At 49.5% G+C, this 18438-nt stretch overlaps 1 protein-coding gene across 1 annotated transcript in view; it reads right to left on the bottom strand.

Annotated features, from left to right (window-relative positions):
* Positions 1-18438, bottom strand: part of CORO2B (coronin, actin binding protein, 2B) — a 97537-nt gene that overhangs the window by 13185 nt on the left and 65914 nt on the right. The window contains exons 2-6 of the mRNA XM_006888357.1: positions 13089-13205; positions 3688-3837; positions 2964-3128; positions 1849-1965; positions 482-586 (exon numbers count right to left, since the gene is read on the bottom strand). Of these exons, the coding sequence (XP_006888419.1) occupies positions 482-586; positions 1849-1965; positions 2964-3128; positions 3688-3837; positions 13089-13205 (654 nt within the window). The remainder of the gene's footprint in view (positions 1-481; positions 587-1848; positions 1966-2963; positions 3129-3687; positions 3838-13088; positions 13206-18438) is intronic.

An 18438-nucleotide genomic window follows, 5' to 3' on the forward strand; every position in this document is an offset into this window, starting at 1 on the left:
AGAGGACTAAGCAGGCCCTCACTGTGCCTCAGCTCTGGTCAAAAGGCCTGGAGATTCGGTCTTTAGACTTGGTGAACCTGCCACGGGGGTGTCACCATGAGGGTGGGGAGTAGCGTCAGGTGTGTGTGTGTGGGGGGGGTGGTGGACAGCTTTCTGACAAGGCCATGTCACTAAAGATCACCTGGCAGATGCCTCTAATTCCTATTAAGTCACTGTCTTTTCAACTCTAAGCTTCATAGCTTTACTAGAATATAAAAACAACTCATGTTTTCTGGAATTCTCAGTGACACCTCAGTGAGAGTGAATCCAGGACTTGAGGGTAGGTTAAGACTGGAGACTGGGTCAAGGGAAGACAGCGTGAGGTGAGGTCAGGCTGGTTCTTCTTGGGGTGGGGTGGGGTGAGGTGGGGGTAGGGGCAGGGGCACACCAGGGCAGGGGACTGCACTCCCACAGGCTGCCCCAAGGCCCTTCTCCCCACTACCTTGCCAGCCAAGTAGAGCATGTGCGTGTCTGCGTCATAGAAGGGGAATAGGAGGCCAGAGAGCCCATCAATCTCCTCCTCGATCAGGGGCATGGACAAGTCCTCCTGCAGGCAGCAATGGGGAGGGGGTATCAGACAGGCAGGAAGGCACTTCATTTCCCCAAGCAAAGCCTCCAGAAGGAAGTCACCACCTTTTGAGACACACTTAGGATGGGTAAGCACAAGACTGAATTCCCTATTGGCAAAAGCAGTCCAGGGTAGGAGAGAGAACTCTGAAAATGGAAGGCCCAGAACTTGTTCTCAGCACCCTCCTCTCATCCACTGTTCAGTCCCTGATCTCTCAGGGGCTCAGCTTTGTCTGTGTCCCACCTCTCAGACACAGCTAAAAATTGTCAGGAAGCTCTTCTGTGGCCCAGGCTGACCTCCACAGAGGCCCAGCTGGTGGTGTGCTAGGAGCTTATGTGCTGGCCCAGGCTCCTCCCCTTCAGAAGAAGCGACTTCTGGGAGACCGATGGAGCGTCCTTTAACCAAAGTCCTGCAGGCAGCCCCAGGGCTCTCTCTTGGACCCTCTCTCCTTGATTCCATTCTGCTGTGCTTTCTGCTACTCTTACCAGAACACAACATGAGTTCATAGCCTCAATGACCTTGACAAGTACCTCTTGCCTACTTCCCTTGTTTAACTGAGGGGGACATAGGGACCTGAGGGCCCTCTCGCCACACTGGTAGCCAAACACCTGTCTACTGGCTGGCACCTCTCCCCTGAGAGAGGTGGTTGGTGGAAGACAGGACCCTGGTCACCACAGTCCTGTAGGGAGTTGAAGTAAACCTACTTGGAGGTCACAGTTTTGCCTTTAGCCTGGGACACACACATATAGTTGGGGTCTGGGTCTGGTGAGCCAAGTTCTGTGCAACTCCTAGAGTTAAAATGCTGATCTGGATGTTGGGTGGGTTTGGGGAAACCTTCGTAAGAATTTCCTGCAGTCTCTTAAGCCCAGTGGGCCTCATATTCCATCTGAGAACAGAAGTTTAGCCCATGATCACACGCTTGTGGAGATGGACGCCTTTGTCAGGATGTGTCTGTGGCTACCTCCAAGCCTAGCCAGGGTGGCTCCTGGCTCTCTGCTCGCCACGCAAGGATGCTCAGGGCTGTGGCTCATAAGAAGCAACCCCCTTTGGTCTATTGCTGTAGCGTCATTGTAGCTCTTCTCCTTCCCAAGATCTCATCTCACCTACACTTGAACCCAAGTGCCCAATATGATGGAGGCCTCATCTACCCCAGCCCATGCTCCATCCCACTCTTGTTCCTACAAGCTCACGTCTTGGTCATTTGCTTCCTTCCTATGGGGATCACTCCGCCCATGGCTGACCTGGTCCCAGAGGGCGATCTGCCTCGTATTCCACCTGGAAACGCCAGTCGTCAGAAGCCGCTTCATGTTTCCCAGGAACACCACCCTGTTGACCCTGTGGTTCTTGCAGTTCGCTTCCTGGCAGGGACAGAGAGAGCAGGGCTGACCCAGACATGTGGGTAGTGGACAGACTAGTGGGTCCCTAAATGGGCACTTTCACATCCCAATCCTTGGATCTGGGAATGCTTCCTTATTTGAGAAAAGAGGTCTCTGCAGATGTTGCTAAAAGATCTCAAAATGAGGTGTTTACCTTGGATTATCATACTGACAATCCACTTTCAAAAAATCAAGTATCTTTAACCTTCACATGTGTCCTTCTGCAGAGGGGCAAAAAAGAGGCCACAGACACTCAGAGAAGGTGACATGAACACAGAGGCAGAGACTAACTCGATGCAGCTACGAGCCAATGAGGGGAGCACTGGTGGCCTAGTGGCTGAGGAGTTGTGCTGTCAACCCAAAGGTAAGTAGTTTGAGTCCACCAGCTGCACTTTCTGATTTACAGCCTCTGAAAACCTGCTGGAGCATCAGCTATGGGTCAGTTCTGGCTCAATGTCAATGAACAGTAATAACACAAGCCAAGGAAGTGAATAACCACCAGAAGCTATAAAAGGCATCAGAGTTTTCCCTCCAGAACTTTCTGAGCAGTGTGGCTCTGCTGACACCTTGATTTCTGACTGGAGCCTCTGGATATATTCTGGAGAATATAATTTTGTTGTTTTCAGCCACCGCCAACTCTCAAACCCAACCCAATGAGTTAAACTGGACTCATAGAGATCTATAGGACAGAGCGGACTGCCTGCGAGGGTTTCCAAGGGTGACAATCTTTACAGGTGGTCTCATCTTTCTCCTGCAGAGTGGCTGGTGGATTTGAACTGCTGGCTTTTCAGTGAGCAGCCAAGCTCTTAACTCCTGTACCACCAGCACTCTAAGCCACCTACTTTGTGGTCCATTTGTTACAGTGGCCCCAGAAAATGAATGCAAGTACTTAGGAGGTGGGGGCTGGCTGAGAACTGAGTTCCAGCTCTCAGCTGAGTTTCCCCAAACTCCCAACCGTCCTAAAAAACTGTGGGCTCCACCTGCAGAACTCGGCCGGAGCGGGGCTCGATCACACGCAGCTTCTTGTCCTTGCACGTGGTGGTGAGCAGGCTGCCGTCCGTGTTGAAGGACATGCAGAGGATCACGTCTGTGTGACAATCGATCATCTTCACCGGCTCGCCCACGTCCAGGTTCCAGATGAGGACCTGAGAGGGTGGACAGCAGGGGCCTGGGTCAGCCCTGTGCTGTGGTCAGCACAGTGTCTGCACCCAGCAGCCCTGGGGTCACCATCCCTCCCTGCTGGGCCTGGGCTGTGCTGGGATGTAGGACAGGGCCGGTGACTTCCACACGGAAAGGCTGACCCACCCCTGCGCCACACATCCACCATTGAGTGTGGGCACATCACGGCCCCAGCTGGACTCCCTTTCTAAAACAAACAAGAAGGCCTGGGGTGGGGGTTCTATTTCTCCACCTCTCTAACCTCCCATCATCTCTTTCCCATCAGGAGGACAGTGACCAATTTAGGATTCAGAAGTAGCCAGGAAGGGGTTGTGGGCATTGAGAGTGACATTTCTCAAGTCCACCAGCAGCCAGAGAAGGCAGTCAAGGTGCCTCCAGTCTCTGTGCAGGAGGCTGGAATGCTGCACCCCAGGAATGATAGGGTGCACAGGGCCTGCCTGGTTCTGAGTAGTGAACAGATGAATACATGAAGAACTGTGCACTGAGTGGCTCTAGCTCTGCTGTCCCCCTGGGCTGCCTGCGCACCTTGTAGTCGTAACCGGCGCTGAAGAGGATGTTGTTGGTGGTGGGGTGCCATTCGACCAGCCCCACACGCCGGCTGTGTCCATGAAGCTGCAGGAGCGCCTCCGTCATGTTCCGCTTCAGCCCGCCCTCAGGGATCTCCCAGATGCGCACCTGCAAAGGAATGGAGGCCAAGGCTGGGCTGGCAGGGCTTGGAGAGGCCTCTCTCTCCACCCCAGATGGGCTGAGGTCAACCCTGTGGGCATCCTCGGGCTCATAGCAGCAGGCAGTGCCCTGGCTGGGCCTGGGGAGGGCAGGCAGGTGGTGGGACTTTCAGGTAGGGTCTCCTCATTGTCCTGGGAGGGTTTTTTCTGAGAAGTCTCTGCAGACCTACAGAATTGCCCTTCTGGGCATGCTGTTATTGTTATGTGCTAAACACCACTGTGAAACCTTACTTTTCTAAGAGAATCTGCTTTCTTTCTGCGCTCATGTTCGAGGTTTCTGTTTGTAACACACATCCTTGCCCCCTGTGCTATCTCTCATCTGGGATGGTACACCTGACCAGAAGAACAGATTTAGGAGGCTGGGAGCCCCAGAGTCCCTCCTGAGAGATGGTGAGCCAAGGCACAGAGGCTGGTTAGCTGTTGGGATTTGAACTGAAAGCATGAAAAAGCCTGCCTGCAGCTGCCACCTTCAGTTTCGTGCATGCTGATACAGAAGCAATGAAAGATCTGCCGAGGACAGAGGGGAACAGACATGTAGAAAGAAGCGGAAAGGGTTCCAGAGAGACAGATGATGCTGAGCTGTTTCTCTGCCATTCCTGAACGCCAGCACCAACTGCCATCCAGTTGACTCTGGCTCACGGAACCTCATTGAGAGTCAGAGCAGAGCTCTGCTCCACAGCACTGTCAATCGCCAGGCTTTTCTTCCGAGGGACTTCTAGATACATTTGAACAGTCAACCTTTTGGTTAGCTGTCATGTACTGACAATTTGTGCCACCCATGAATTCCTAGTTCTGAATAAACCCTATGCTTATTTACATTGACCTCCATGGGTTTGTTACTCAAACCAAGCATAATTCTAAGAGGAGCCAAGTATCATTTCAAAGAGCAAGGCCATATAACAAAACTGAAACATGAATCACTGCCTCTAGCCTTTACTATACTTTACATCCTTGATCCACAACTTAAGAGTTCAAGACGCAAGCTGGCAGCTCACTCCCCTACCTTTAAAATTCAAAGACGCTAAAAGTTCCATGTGTGAAGATGCTCATAATACCATCATTTATACAGAAAAGTTAGACACACTCTCAGTGATCAACATTGTTGTTGTTGTGGGCCATCAAGTTGGAATCGACCCATAGCTGACCCTCTGGTGGGTTTTCAGAGGCAGTTAATCTCACGGGAGGAAACTCCCCATCCCTCTTCCGTGGAGCAGCTGGTAGACTTGAACTGCATCCCTTTGGGATTGCAGCACAGCTTCTTACCACTAGGTCACCGGAACTCCCTACATTAGAGAACTAATCTAATCTATTATGTCATATCAATATGAATATTAGATGTTAAATTATAATTCTGAAGGCTATGAGAAAACATAGAGACTTGTTTTAAAAAGCCAAAGGCAGTTCTGTGGACAGGGATGCAAGGCTAGAAAATGAGGGGTGGCCCCAGAAGGAATTCCCTTGTTGGGTTTCCTTTTCCAGGTTTCCCCTTAGACTGCGTTGTTGCTAGCTGCCATCAAGCTGGTGCCTGACTCATTGTGACGTCCATATACAACAAAATGAAAGGCTGCCCATTTCCGCACTGACCAGACAACTGGCTGGACATCAGACTGTTCTGATCTCTTAGGTTTCCACTGACTGGTTTTAAGTGAATTGTTAGCTTTTTCTTTCTAGTCAGCATCCCAGTGACATGTAAGCCTTCCCTGATGGATGGATGATGGCTGCATACGCAATGCATCGGCTTGGCTTTGAATCCAGCGTTCAGAAGGTCTGGATTCCATCACTAGACACACACCCCTCCCCCAGCTCTCCCTTAGAGCATCTAACGAGCCAGGCACCAATGGGTGTCATGGGGAGCTTGCCCAGCATCTGCCCTAGAGTAGTGGGGCAGATAAGGTAGGGAACCCACAGAGCACAGTGGCCTGGGCAGCCTTGAATCCTGTCCTGAGGTGGGAGGAGTGGGAGGTGGGAAGAGGGTATGCTTGCACAAAGTTGGAAATGGGAGGTTAAAGTTGGACACGTGGGAAGAAGTGAACAGAGAGGCGTATGAGAGGCGCGTGTAGATTTAGGCACAGCTGGTAGGAAAGTCGAGGTGGGTCAGCTGAGCTGTGTGCAGAGTACGGCAAAGGAGCAGATAAGACCATGTATGTCACACCTTGTCACCCAGTTCCCAACGAAGCTCTGCTTAGGCTCTGAGTCTTAGAAAATGCCTTCTTCTTTTAAATTTTATTGTGTTCTGAGTGAAAGTTTATGGAGGAATTGGTTCCATTCAATCGTTCATACAGATTTTGTCTTACAGCACTAATCACAGTCCCCATATTGTAATACGGAGCACTGGTGCCATAGTCTGTTAGAGCTACACCACTAACCCCAAGGCTGAGTTTGGAATCAAACAGCGGTTCCTGGAGATAAAGATGGGCGGTCTCCTCCAGGGCAGAAGTCCATTGGAGGGTCAGCTCTGAGTCGACCTGACCTGATGGCAATGGGAGAGAAAGATATTTTAACAGCAACAACCTAATTTTTCTGAATAGCCCAGCTGCCTGAAGCATCCCTGGGTTGACCCAGGTGCTAGATTAAGACTCAGATCCTCATTTACCAGTTAACCTCCTGATCAAGAAAATGGAGGGATCCTGTGTACCGCTCAGAAGTATAGGGGATTAAAATAGACTGGGTTTCAGAAAGTCTGTGTGAGTCTTAAGCCTTCTTGACACATGAAATGATTCATCAGAGGTGACAGATCTGCCTGGAAACCTAGGGTCTAAGTTAAGGTGACGAGTGATCGTGGCTGTCTGTGCCCTGGCTCTGGTCCCTGCCCGAATTCAAGTCCAATGGAGCCGAGCACTGCAAGCAGTAGTCAAAAAAAGCTGTATTCGTGAATAACTGAAATACTGGGTTCTGGAGAGGGTTTGAGGCACCTGGATGACAAAGTGCCCAACAGAGAAGGAGAGATGTCTTGTTCCCTTTTGATATCAGTCATTTTGCTCCCTGGGCCTCTGCTTTCTCATTTGCACATTGACACGTCTGTATTAGTTAACCTTCCACATTTCTCTGCCTTTGACTTCACTGAACACAGTGCTTGGAGGAGGAGAGGAGACTGGGCTCTGTTCGATCCAAGGCTACGGCAAACAGTTGGCGCTGTGCGTTTACAGGAGCTAAGAGGAGGAGCTGGAGTTCACAGTGGGCCAAAGCAGCTGGGAATGGAGCCTCCAATCCCTCAGGATTCAAGGGATTTGTGGGAAACGAAGAGGGGCCGGAGTATGGGAGGAACACTGTGGATCTGCCCAGAGGTTGCTTTGCTCTGGGAGGTTACTTTAATTCAACAGGAAACCTGATCAAATCCGGTCTGCCAAACCGGATTTCTGGAAGGAAGTGGTGGGGAGAAGTGGCAAAGGTCTCTTCCATACAAGCCAGCTGTGCCTGGGACTGTCCCCCTTCACAGGTCCCCAAGTTTAATTTAACTACAGTCCATCCAACCAAAATATGCTCAGTCCTCCCTGTTTCACATAGGACGGCCTTGTCTTTGGTCTCAGGGAACTCCCAGCTTGGGGGTGGGAGTCAGAAGGGGTAGGGGGTGGGGCAGGAGGTATGTGCAGTCAAGGCCAAGGCATAACAGCTGATAAGGTCCATCAATAACATAGTGACGAAACCAACTGGTACACAGTGGGGACTGGGAGGGGGTGTGGTGTTAGTGGGTGCAAAGCCACAGCTTTGTGGTCTGGCAAGCTCGGTTTAATCCCAGGCTCTGACCTGACTGGCTGTCAGACTTAACCAAGTTACTTAGCCTCTTTGAGCCTCATCTGAAAGACTAATTACATCTGCACAATACAGTTGTTATGAAGCCTAAATAAAGGCAAAAGAAACACGCTTTCTAGCAGGCTACCAGGCACTTGAACTTAAAAAAATGCTGCGTTATGCAGATGACACAACCCTGCTCACTGAAACTGAGGAGGACCTCATGCACTTACTGCAGAGGGTCAAGGACTGCAGCCTTCAGTATGGACTGAGGCTCAATGTCAAGAAGACAAAGATTCTCACCACTGGACCAATTGGTAGCATCAGGATGGATGGCAAAGAGATTGAGATTGTTCACAGCTTCAGTTTGCTCAGCTCCACAGTCAACACTCTTGGCACCAACAGCCAGGAAATCAAAAAACGTATTGCGATGGGAAAGTCTGCTGTTAGGGACCTCTCTAAAGTAACTCAAGAGCAACGGTGTCTCTCTGGAGACTAAGGTACACCTGATACAGGCCATGGTCTTGGCAGTCACTTGTTATGCATCAGAGAGTTGGACAATGACTAGGGAGGATAGAAGGAGAATTGAAGCCTTTAAGCTGTGGTGCTGGAGAAGAGTATTGAATGTACCATGGACTGCCAAGAAAACAAACAGATTCATCCTAGAGAGGGTTAAACCGGGTTACTCCTTGCAGGCAAGGATACTGGGGCTTCGTCTGACATACTTTGGACATGTTGTAAGGAGAGACAGGTCCTTGGAGAGGGACATCATGCTTGGGAGGGTGGAGGGACAGCGCAGGAGGGGAAGACCCTCTATGAGGTGGATTGATTCAGTGATTGGGGTAATTGGGATGGGTGTGTCAGGGGCAATGTGATTGGCACAGGATAGAACAGGATTTAGGGCTGTGGTACATAGGGCCACTATGAGTCGCAAACGACTGGACGGCACATAACACCAACAACAATGTTGTTGGTGTTAAGTGCTGTCGAGTCACTTGTGGCTCATAGTGACCAGATGTATAACAGCTCTGAACCCTGCTCTATCCTCTGCCAACCTCATCCTCTCTGACACACCTACCCCCATTTCCCCAGTCACTGAATCAACCCATCTCATCAAGGGTCTTCCCCTCCTGCACTGTCCTTCCACTCTCCCAAGCATAATGTCCCTCTTCAAGGAATGGTCCTTCCTTGCAACATGCCCAAAGTAATGTCAGACAGAGCTTCAATATTAAGGCTTGTATATAAGTTTATATGGTCCCAGATAACCACTAGGCTTCTTGCTGACCTGCAGTTCCTACCAGGAATAGTGCCTGGAGCCCAAGATATACTTGTTGAGTGGACAGACAAGTGGAAGAACCCCAGAAGTGGAAGAGCCTCCCCACCTCCAGAGGTTTAGCTGTGAATCACCCTCAATCAGAGGGTAAGAACGAGCCTTATTTGGCTACTGGTGGGCTACACAAACACAAAGTGGTCTCTCAGATTGTGCTTTGGGAAGGGGACTGGATTCTCAGCTGTCAAATCCTGCAGGGCTGCTGGATCCTGTTTCAGATGAGTCTGTTTGGAAACCAGCAATAGAAGGTCCTGTTAGGGACGCAGAGACTACAGGAGAGAAAGTGGCAAGAGGGCTGGCCTAAGAGCCTGGGCTCTCTCGCACTTCTCACTGGGCAAATATTTGACTTTTTGGTACTTACTTATGTAAGACAATAACAGTTACTGTTTGTATATGCATTCCTTCCATGCCCATTCAGTTGTCATGACAACCTCAAAATACTCTACATACTTTATAGATGGGCAATGAACGTTCAGAGAGCTAAAGAAATGTGCTCAAGACCTGAGCTGGCAACTGACAGGATCAGGATTTGAACTGAAGTCTCCAGGTACCTGAGCCTGGCTGCTCAATCTCTGAGCCACACAGCCACCTCCTCTGCGGATTCCAGGTTCTTTCTGGGTGACCTAAGCCAAGCCACTGGCCTCTCCGTGTTACATCTCATCTTTAATGGGAATGTGCTGCTCCCTTCCAGCTCTGTGAGGTATTGGTTTTTGGAGTATGTGTGGGAGGAGGCAGGGAGGTGGGTGGTGGCTTCCGGCTGCTCCCAGCATGGCTGACATCCTGCCCCTTTCCACCCCCAGCTCCTCAGCAAGGGGAGGGGCGGTATCTCTCAGGGCCCAGGAGCAACCAGAGGCAAAGGAAAGGTGCAGAGTGGGGCTGCCAGAGAGGGACCCTCCCTGTTCTCCTCATTCTCTCCCCGGGGATCATTCTCCTTGAGATGTCAAAACCCTCCTCTCCTCTTCTTGGGCTGGCCCCCAGAGAAGGACCAGGAGCACAGGGAGGAGGCGGCGCCGGCCAGCTTGGAAACTGATAGCGCCTCTCCCAGCCGCCTGCCAGCCACCCTCCCTAGCTGCAGCAGAAGCTATAAAAAGCACAGCCGTTCAACAATAGGTGACATCACCCAGCGGCGGAAAGAACTGGATTCTGCCAGATGCCAGGGAGAGTTACAGCCCCCGCCCCTCCCGCAAGATGGGTGTCCCTTGGGAAAATGCCTGGGTATGTTCAACTGGATCCCTAGAGGCATGGAGGTTAGATTCAGGAGCACTTCTCGGGGATCTAGGGGGTGGGAGTGGGGGAGGGGAGGCTGAGCCTGAGGGAGCCAGGGATTGATTTCACTGGAGATCTTCCAGGGGTGGGAATATGAAAAAGGAGCTGAAGGGGGTGTGTATGTATGCCTGGATCCCTTCAGTGTCCTCTGAATGCTCTGAGAGGGGCAGTGGAGGGGTAGACAATGGGGTGAGTAGATGCTATTTGGAGAAATGGGCCCAGACTTGCATGGAACTGCTTCTCCTAGGGTCTCCGCTGCCCCACCCTTTGGGCTGACTCTATACCCATGCTGTATAGCACAGGGCATGGCACACTGACCGTCCCACCCTGACATCTCTGGTTCTGGATGTCCTAAGCTGGCCACTGGGCTGGCGTGGTCAAGGGAGTGTTGAAGTGCCAGCAGCCTGTGACTCAGGCATTTCAATGGAAGCAAGGTGGCCATCAGAATGGCCTGGCCAGCCCTGATGACCCGTCCCTGGTCCACACTGTAGAGCTGCAGGGCCCATCTCCTTTGCCCATCTCCACCCAGGGCCCAGGCTGGATATTTTTTTATGTGGCCTCCCTCCATGCCCGCCAATGAGTCCCTTGCACAGAGAAGACATTGTGATGTGGACACCAGTACTTGGTGGATGTGAATACACAACATCACAGCTAGTTCCTGTTACCTGCCGCCCCCTCCTCCCCCACCTGTAAAATGGGTGAAGTGTGAGGAATAAGGCTGGGAGTCAGCAGACCTGGGTTCATGTCCCACCTAGGCAAGGATGTCCTGAGTGACCCTGTCTCTGGTGTTTGCCCCAGGCCTCAGTGGGCCCTTCGCCACAGCTGGTCTTCAGCTTGAAAGCTTCAGGGGTCCAAGGTCCACATCCGGATCCCCACATCAGGAGGGCAGAGACCTGAGGGACTGTGCTGGGGTTCTGAGCTGGTGCTTCTGGGCAGCTGGCCTGGCAGCTGGAGCAAGGGCTTAGCTCCCCCTGATCCAGAGACTTAACCTACTCCTCACTAGATCAGCAGCCTGCACTGGCCCCACCCTCCCTGCTCTCCAGCCCCCAGTCACTCTCCTCCCTTGCTGGGTGCTCTTCTTTCTCTCAAGATCCGATGCTGAGCCACATCCCAGAAGCCAGTGCTGCCAGTTCAACCCCATTCCCTCTACAAATTTTCAAGAGGGACCCCTCCAGCCTGCTGGGCTGCCTGCCCTGGCTCCAGGGAACCCATGCAACTTCCCACACAGCCTCCCAGCCAAGTGGTCCTGGGGATGCATTACTCTCTCTACAAAGTTCAGCCTCAGCCTGGCAGCTAAGCCTGCTCCCTCCAGGCTCCACCTTCTGGCCTTTTCTCCCCTCACTGACCACCACCCTAGGGCTCCTGCTGGCCTGGTGACTCTTGGTTTCTAAACAAACTGAGCACACTCTGTCCACACCCTTCCATGGGCTGGATCTCTTCCTGGGACTCCTTTCATCCTTTTCTTGTCCTCAAAGTCCTGCCCTTCCTCCAAGGTCTGGCTCAGGTATCACTCCATCTAAAGTGATCTATTTTACCCCTCCCTACACCTTGGTCAAAATGAACCCCTCCCTCTTCCCTGGCACACAATTCTTTGTGGGACCTATCTGAAAAGCAGTGACCTCATTCTACTTTGCATTTTGGTGAGTGGGGTGTGATTCCATCTCTTTGCTGGACTGGGTGTTTCCAGAGCATGACTGAGGTTTTAGTTAGGAGCCACTGAGTCAACACCAACTCCTAGTGACCCTGCATGCAATGGAGCCAAGCTATAGCCCGGTGAGGCGCCATCCTCAATCTCTGCTATGCTCGAGCCCACTGCTCCAGTCACTCTGTCGGCCCATTTCCTCGAGGGTTCTTCTCTCTTTCACTGACCCTCTTGCTTTTCCAAGCATGATGCCCTTCGCTAGGGGACTGTCCCCTTCTGAAAACAAGCCCAAACTAGGCACGGGGGCTTAATAGAACATGGGACCCAGAAAGACCAATGACTTGGAAAGGATACCGTGGTTAGTAAGATAGAGGGTCACGAAAAAACAAAGGAAACCCTTAATGAGATGGTTCGACACAACAGCTGCACCAGTGTGCCTACACATGTCACAGGTCATGGAGATGGTTCGGGACAGGGCAATGTTCTGCGCTCTGTCAGATGACCAGGAGTTGGAGCCAACTTGACAGCAACTTATTTCCCTTCTCTCATTTCCTGTCTTTTCACATGGAATTCAAATTAGGCTGACACTGTGTGTCCTTAATGCTGTGCCACCACGTTGGAACTAACTCACAGCTGATCCTCCAGTGGGAGGGTTGAACAGGAGGAGAGTGCTTATTGTCGTCCCCCACTCCTCTCCCCCGAGGAGTAACTGGTAGATTTGAAGGGCATGTTTTGGGGTTGGCAGTACAACTTCTTAATGCTAGGTCACCAGCGTTGTCTTTAGACCAGTTGTAATAACTCTCTTAGCGCAGCTCACAGAGGACACAAGCAGATGACACGTTTACTTTACATGGCCAGCAAGAAGAGCTCTCCCCCTCATGGTGCCTCCATTTCTTCCTTCTCCCCTTTCCTCTTTAAACATATTCTTCCTCCTCCCCTTCTCCTCTGAGGAGCACAGACAAGCACTGAATCACACCGTTCATTATTTTAACTCTTGTCTGCAGAGTTAACACCTCCAAACTCAATCAAGTCAAAGGCACATGATTTATCAGACTACTGTCTTGGACTTGCTCTCCTAGTCTTCTGCCTAACTCTTTCCCTCTCTATTCTGGGCTAGCAGGAAGAATGCCAACCAGAAAGGAAAGCGGGTAGGACAAGAGAGGGCAATAAGGAAGGCTTCCTGGAAGGGGCAGGGAGGAGCCCACCCTTCCCAGGGAATATTCCGCCTGCTCACCGAGGTGTCCTCTGAGCATGATGCAATGATGTTGTCGATGAAGGGGTTCCACTTGATGTCCAGCACGTTGCCCTGGTGACCGCAGACCTTGGGATAGTTGGGCTCAATCCTGCCTGTCTGCAGAGGGGAGATATAAGAAAAGAGAGAGGAAGGAGATTAGCTTTGATGGTTCTTGGGTGATTCAGAAAGGAGAGTCTATTTTTTTCTGGAATTGCCAATTGGACTGACGGGTCCTCAGTGACCTGCCAACATCTTATTCATCTTTGGTCTGTGCACCAGGCTGAGCCAGACAGCTTGATGGCCATATGCTTTCCAACACTCTGGTGAGAGAAGGAATGGACAATGGCAAGGGAAAGGCCACATGCCCAAGTGGTGGGGCAGGGCCCCTGCCGATCCATACGGCACCTTCGAACGAATGAGGTCAAAATGCTTCTTCCTCAAGTGAAGGTGTTCACAGTTATTATGTTATGACCCAGCCAGACAGCCAAAGTCCTGGGGCAGCAATCCTGGCCCTAGACATATACTTAAATTCCTTCACATTTATTCACACTTTAGAGACTGGGAGCATATACAGCACTCAAGCTATGTTGGCCCCCAGGTAGGATGACAGGCCATGTTTGGATCAGAAGGCTCTTTCCTGCAGCTCTAGCATACAAGTTATTGGGTCTATTAGGTAAATGGTGCCCCTCTCTGCCCCAGATATGACATTCTTATGCAGTGGGCATCCTGAACATCTGTACTCAGCGCCCTGTGGCTGGATGCATGTTCTCAGAATCACATAAGCTGGAGTTTGAACCACAATTCTGCAGCTTTTTAACTATGTGGCCTTGAGAAAGCCAACAAACTTTTCTGAGCTCCAGTCTCCCTCAATTCTAAAATAAGGGGAACAATACTCACCTCTTAGCACTGGTGTGAAGATTACATGAGCTAATGTGTTTAACAAGGTAATTAATGTGAGGATTATCACCAGAGTGAATGCTCACTATAAACCAGTGGATGTTAGCATATAGATTAGATGAAGCCTTCTCTAGGAAGTCCTCCATGATTTCTCAGTATGTTAACTGCTTCTCCTCTGTGGTCCACAGGATTCTGTGCCTCCCTCTGTTAGAAGACAAGCACACAGGCTCACAGTCTATTTCTATTGGTCTTTGAGGAACTGTAGGGAACTGTGGTGGCTTGAGGATTTGAATTGTCTGCCTTGGACTGCTCTGACGTAAAGAGATGGACAATCTCCTCTCATGCAATTTACAACCTCTGAAGACCCTATTCAATCTATATGCTGAGCAAATCCTTCGAGAACTTGGACTCTTCGAAGAAGAATGTGAGGTCAGGATACGAGGAAGACTCACTTATAACCCCAATTATGCAGATGACACAACTTTACTTGCTGAAAGTGAGGAGGATTTAAAACGCTTGCTGCATAAGATCAAGGATCTCCAATATGAATTACATCTCAACATCAAGAAGACAAAAATCTTTACCTCTGGTCCAATAAGCAACATCATGACAGATGGAGATAAGCTTGGAATTGCCAATGATTTAATCTTAACTGGGATCCACAATCAACACCCTTGGCACCAGCAGCAAAAAATCAAAAGACGTATTACAATGGGAAAGTCTGTTTTCAAAGACATCTCCAAAGTACTGAGAAGCAATGATGTAAGTTTAAAGACTAAAGTTTGTCCAATTCAGGCTTTGCATCAGAAAGCTGGACATTGAATAAGGATGACAGAAGAAAAATGAATGCCTTTGAGCTGTGGTGTTGGAGAAGAGCACTGAACATCCCATGGACGGACAACAGAATGAACAGGTATGTCCTGGAGAAAGTTAGGTCAGAGTGCTCCTTGGAGGTAAGGATGATGGAAGTTCCAGCTTATATATTTTGGGGGATGTGTTTACTGTTGTTGTTAGGTGCCATCGAGTTGAGTACGGCTCATAGCGACCCTTTGAACAAAAGACCTGAACCTAGTCCTGTCCTGTGCCATCCTCACACTTCCAGACGCACAAGAGCCCATTGCAGCAGTCACTGTGTCAATTCACCTGGTTGAGGGCCTTCCTTTCCTTCGCCTCCAACCTGCCCAAACTTCCTTCTCCAAGGAATAGCCCCTCCTAGCAATATGTCCAAAGTATGTGAGGTGAAACATAGCTAGCAATCTGAAAGACCATGGCCTGAACCAGTCACACGTTAGTCCTCAAATGGAAATCATTACTCCTCAATAATTTGGGCAGGTCCCTAACTGCAGATTTTCCCATTGCAATGCTTCTGCTTATTTCCTGACTGCTCATACAAAGGGTGTTAATTGTGGATCCAAGCAAGATGAAGCTGTTGAGAGTTTCAGTCTCTTCTCCATCCATCATGATGCTGCCTATTTGTCAAGTGGTAAGAATCTTTGTTTTCTTGATATTGAGACACAATCCATACTGAAGGCTGCATTCTTTGATCTTCTACAACAAATGCTTCAAATACTTCTCACTTTCAGCAAGTAAGGTTGTGTCATCTGCATAATGCAGGTTATTGATGAGTCTCCTTCCAACCCTGATGCCACATTCCTCTTCATAGAGTCCAGCTTCTCAGATAATTTGTTCAGCATATAGCATATATACAGGTATTGAGACAAAATACATCCCTGACACACCACCTTCCCAATTCCAAACCATGCAGTGTTCTCCTGCTCCATTCTCACAACAGCCTCCTGCTCAGGTATAGGTCCCTCATGAGCACAATCAAGTGCTCCGGGATTCCCATTCTTCTCAATGTCAGCCACAACTTGTCATGATCCACACAGTCAAACGCCTCTGCAGAGTCAATAAAGCACAAATAGACATTCTTTTGGTATTCCTTATTTTCAGTCAGGATCCATCTGACATCAGCAATGATATATATGGTTTCTTGGCCACTTCTAAACCTCTTGAACAAATTTTTCAGTGACAATCAATTCTTTCTGGTACAATGACTCTTTGTATTCCCTCCATATTCTTTTGATACTTTCTGAGTTATTCAATATATTGCCCATAGCATCTAGGAGATACTATTTCTTGGAAAGAGACATGATGCTTACAAAGGTGGAGGGTCAGTGAAAGAGAAGACAATAAGATTGACACAGTGACTAGTAATGCAAACAAATGTGTCTTAGATGATGAGGATGATACAGGAGAGGTCAGAGTTCAGATCTGTTGTTCCTAGGGGTCACTATGAATTGTCACTCTATGGCACCAAACAACAACAACAACGAACTGAACACCCCCTGGAGGGTCAGCTATGAGTAGGTTCTCAATTGATGGCTATGAATGAGTGTGCTGAGCTCCCAAGGTTACTGTTGCATCCTCCTGGTCCCCAAGTGGCCTGGCATGCAGTCGGTAACAGAACAGGACCCAAAATACATCATGGGGAAGGAAAGGAGTTGCAAAAGGAAATAACAAAATAAAGAATATATGTGTTGGCATGAGAGGGAAGAAAGATGGAATTGCCCCAGCTGCTGTGTCCACCTCTCAGTGCATTTCAACTCAAAAACACAAAAATTAAAAAGCTCAAAGTCATTGCCATGGAGTCAGAATCAACTCTTAGCTGACCGTCTGGTGGATTTCTGAGGCTGTAAATAACCTGGAGGAGAATGGTCATCTTTTCCCACAGAGACACTGGTGAATTAAAACCACTAGAAAGGCACAGCCTGTGGGTTAACAGTGCAACACCCTCCTAAAACTAGTCCAGAGCCCAGTCCTTCGAACACTAGTTTATTATTGTTATTACTGGGGGTCAGAGGTTGGAAGAAAGCAAACAGGGGCGTCTCTCCTAGTCACTGCCCATAAGTGAATTGCTCACTTATTGCGGTCAAGTCAGAACTGACTCATGGTTGCCCTCCCGCTCGTTTCAGAGGCCGCAAATCTCATGAGAGGGGATCATCCATCTTTTTCCCTCAGAGCAGCTGGTGGATTTGAACTGTGTGCATTTGTGGTGGCAGCACAATTCCTTATCCTAGGCTACAGAGTTGTCATCAGCTAATAGTGGATAGGTAATCAGAAAAGTGAGGGAGGACACACAGGCAGGGCACACCTCACTCCCCTTTCTGTTAGGTGCTTCACCTGAATAATAAAAGAGGAAGAGAATCCATTCATGCCGAGCTGCTTCTACATGTATCTAATAAACGTCCACTACGATAGGAAAAGAACAATTTGAAATCTATGTCCTGACTTTAACCTCTTCCACTCCCACTTCCTTCCTGCAACTTTAACAGTTTGTTTTCAGAATTTCTGATCGTTTATAACACAGCAGTGGTGGGCTGGGCGGAAAGAAGTGGGTCTGGAGAAAATGGTAGTGGTATGGAGGGTGTGACTGGAGCAGAGAAAGAGTAAGAAGCAAGGTTGAGAGGCCGGACCCAGGAGAATGTCACTGTTCTGATTGTTGGGAAATTGGAGAATGGAAAACAGGGTTTGTGGTGTGTTGCTATCAGTTATAAACATGCTCCCCTCTGACATCCTGTGAGGGATGCAATTAGGATTGGAGTATCTTTTTCGATTACTTTTGGGCTGTTGGACTGTTTCTTTTCAGATACTGAGCCAGATGAGGCTCTGGGATTTATTGGGGTTATACATATCAGAACCCTTCCCCCCTCCCCGCCATTATCTTCTTTAACTCTCATAACAATAATAAAAATTAGGTAAGAGAAAATTAAAGCCCAGAGAGGTCAAGCAATTTGCCCAAGGTCACTCGGCTGAAAGCAAAGCCAGGATTCCCACATAGACATGACTCCCAGTGCTGCACCGTTCAGATCTCACTGGTCATTGTGGGCCAGCCCTGACTTTCATGAGCAGGAAGGCCCTGAATTGTCTGCTTCCAAAGCTCGCTCACTCTCTGACACAGCCACTCTCTAAGGCTGCATTTGAATATCCCCTGAGCAAAGCTTTGCGCATTATATTTTTGGCACCCAGTCCAGCCAGGCCACGCAGATCTGAGAGGCAGTGAATCAGTCAATAGGTGACCATCAGCTAACAGTAGCTTCTGGCTAGTGGCCTGCGGGTGATACACCAGAGGCACCAGGTTGAGCGGTGTCCTGGAGCCTATTCAGAATGGGGAGGGCATGGCTGGTCTGCAGTGGGGAAGAAGCACGACTTTTTAAGGCAGAAAAGGTTCCTAACATGTATACGTGCAGGTGTCCCTTGCTTTACCCATCAGATGCATTTCTTAATGGAATAGGTGGGAAAATAAGATTTTTAGGGTTATAGTAAATTCCTGCTTATGTGAATAGTATTGCCTTGGCTCCATAGTCAACAGTCTTGACACCAGCAGCCAGGAAATTAAAAGGCGCATTGCCATGGGAAAGTCTGCTGTTAGGGACCTCTCCAAAGTGCTGAA

The sequence above is a fragment of the Elephantulus edwardii genome, unplaced genomic scaffold (assembly GCF_000299155.1).
Source record: "Elephantulus edwardii isolate Elephantulus edwardi_28Jun2011 unplaced genomic scaffold, EleEdw1.0 scaffold00066, whole genome shotgun sequence".
NCBI lineage: Eukaryota > Metazoa > Chordata > Mammalia > Macroscelidea > Macroscelididae > Elephantulus > Elephantulus edwardii.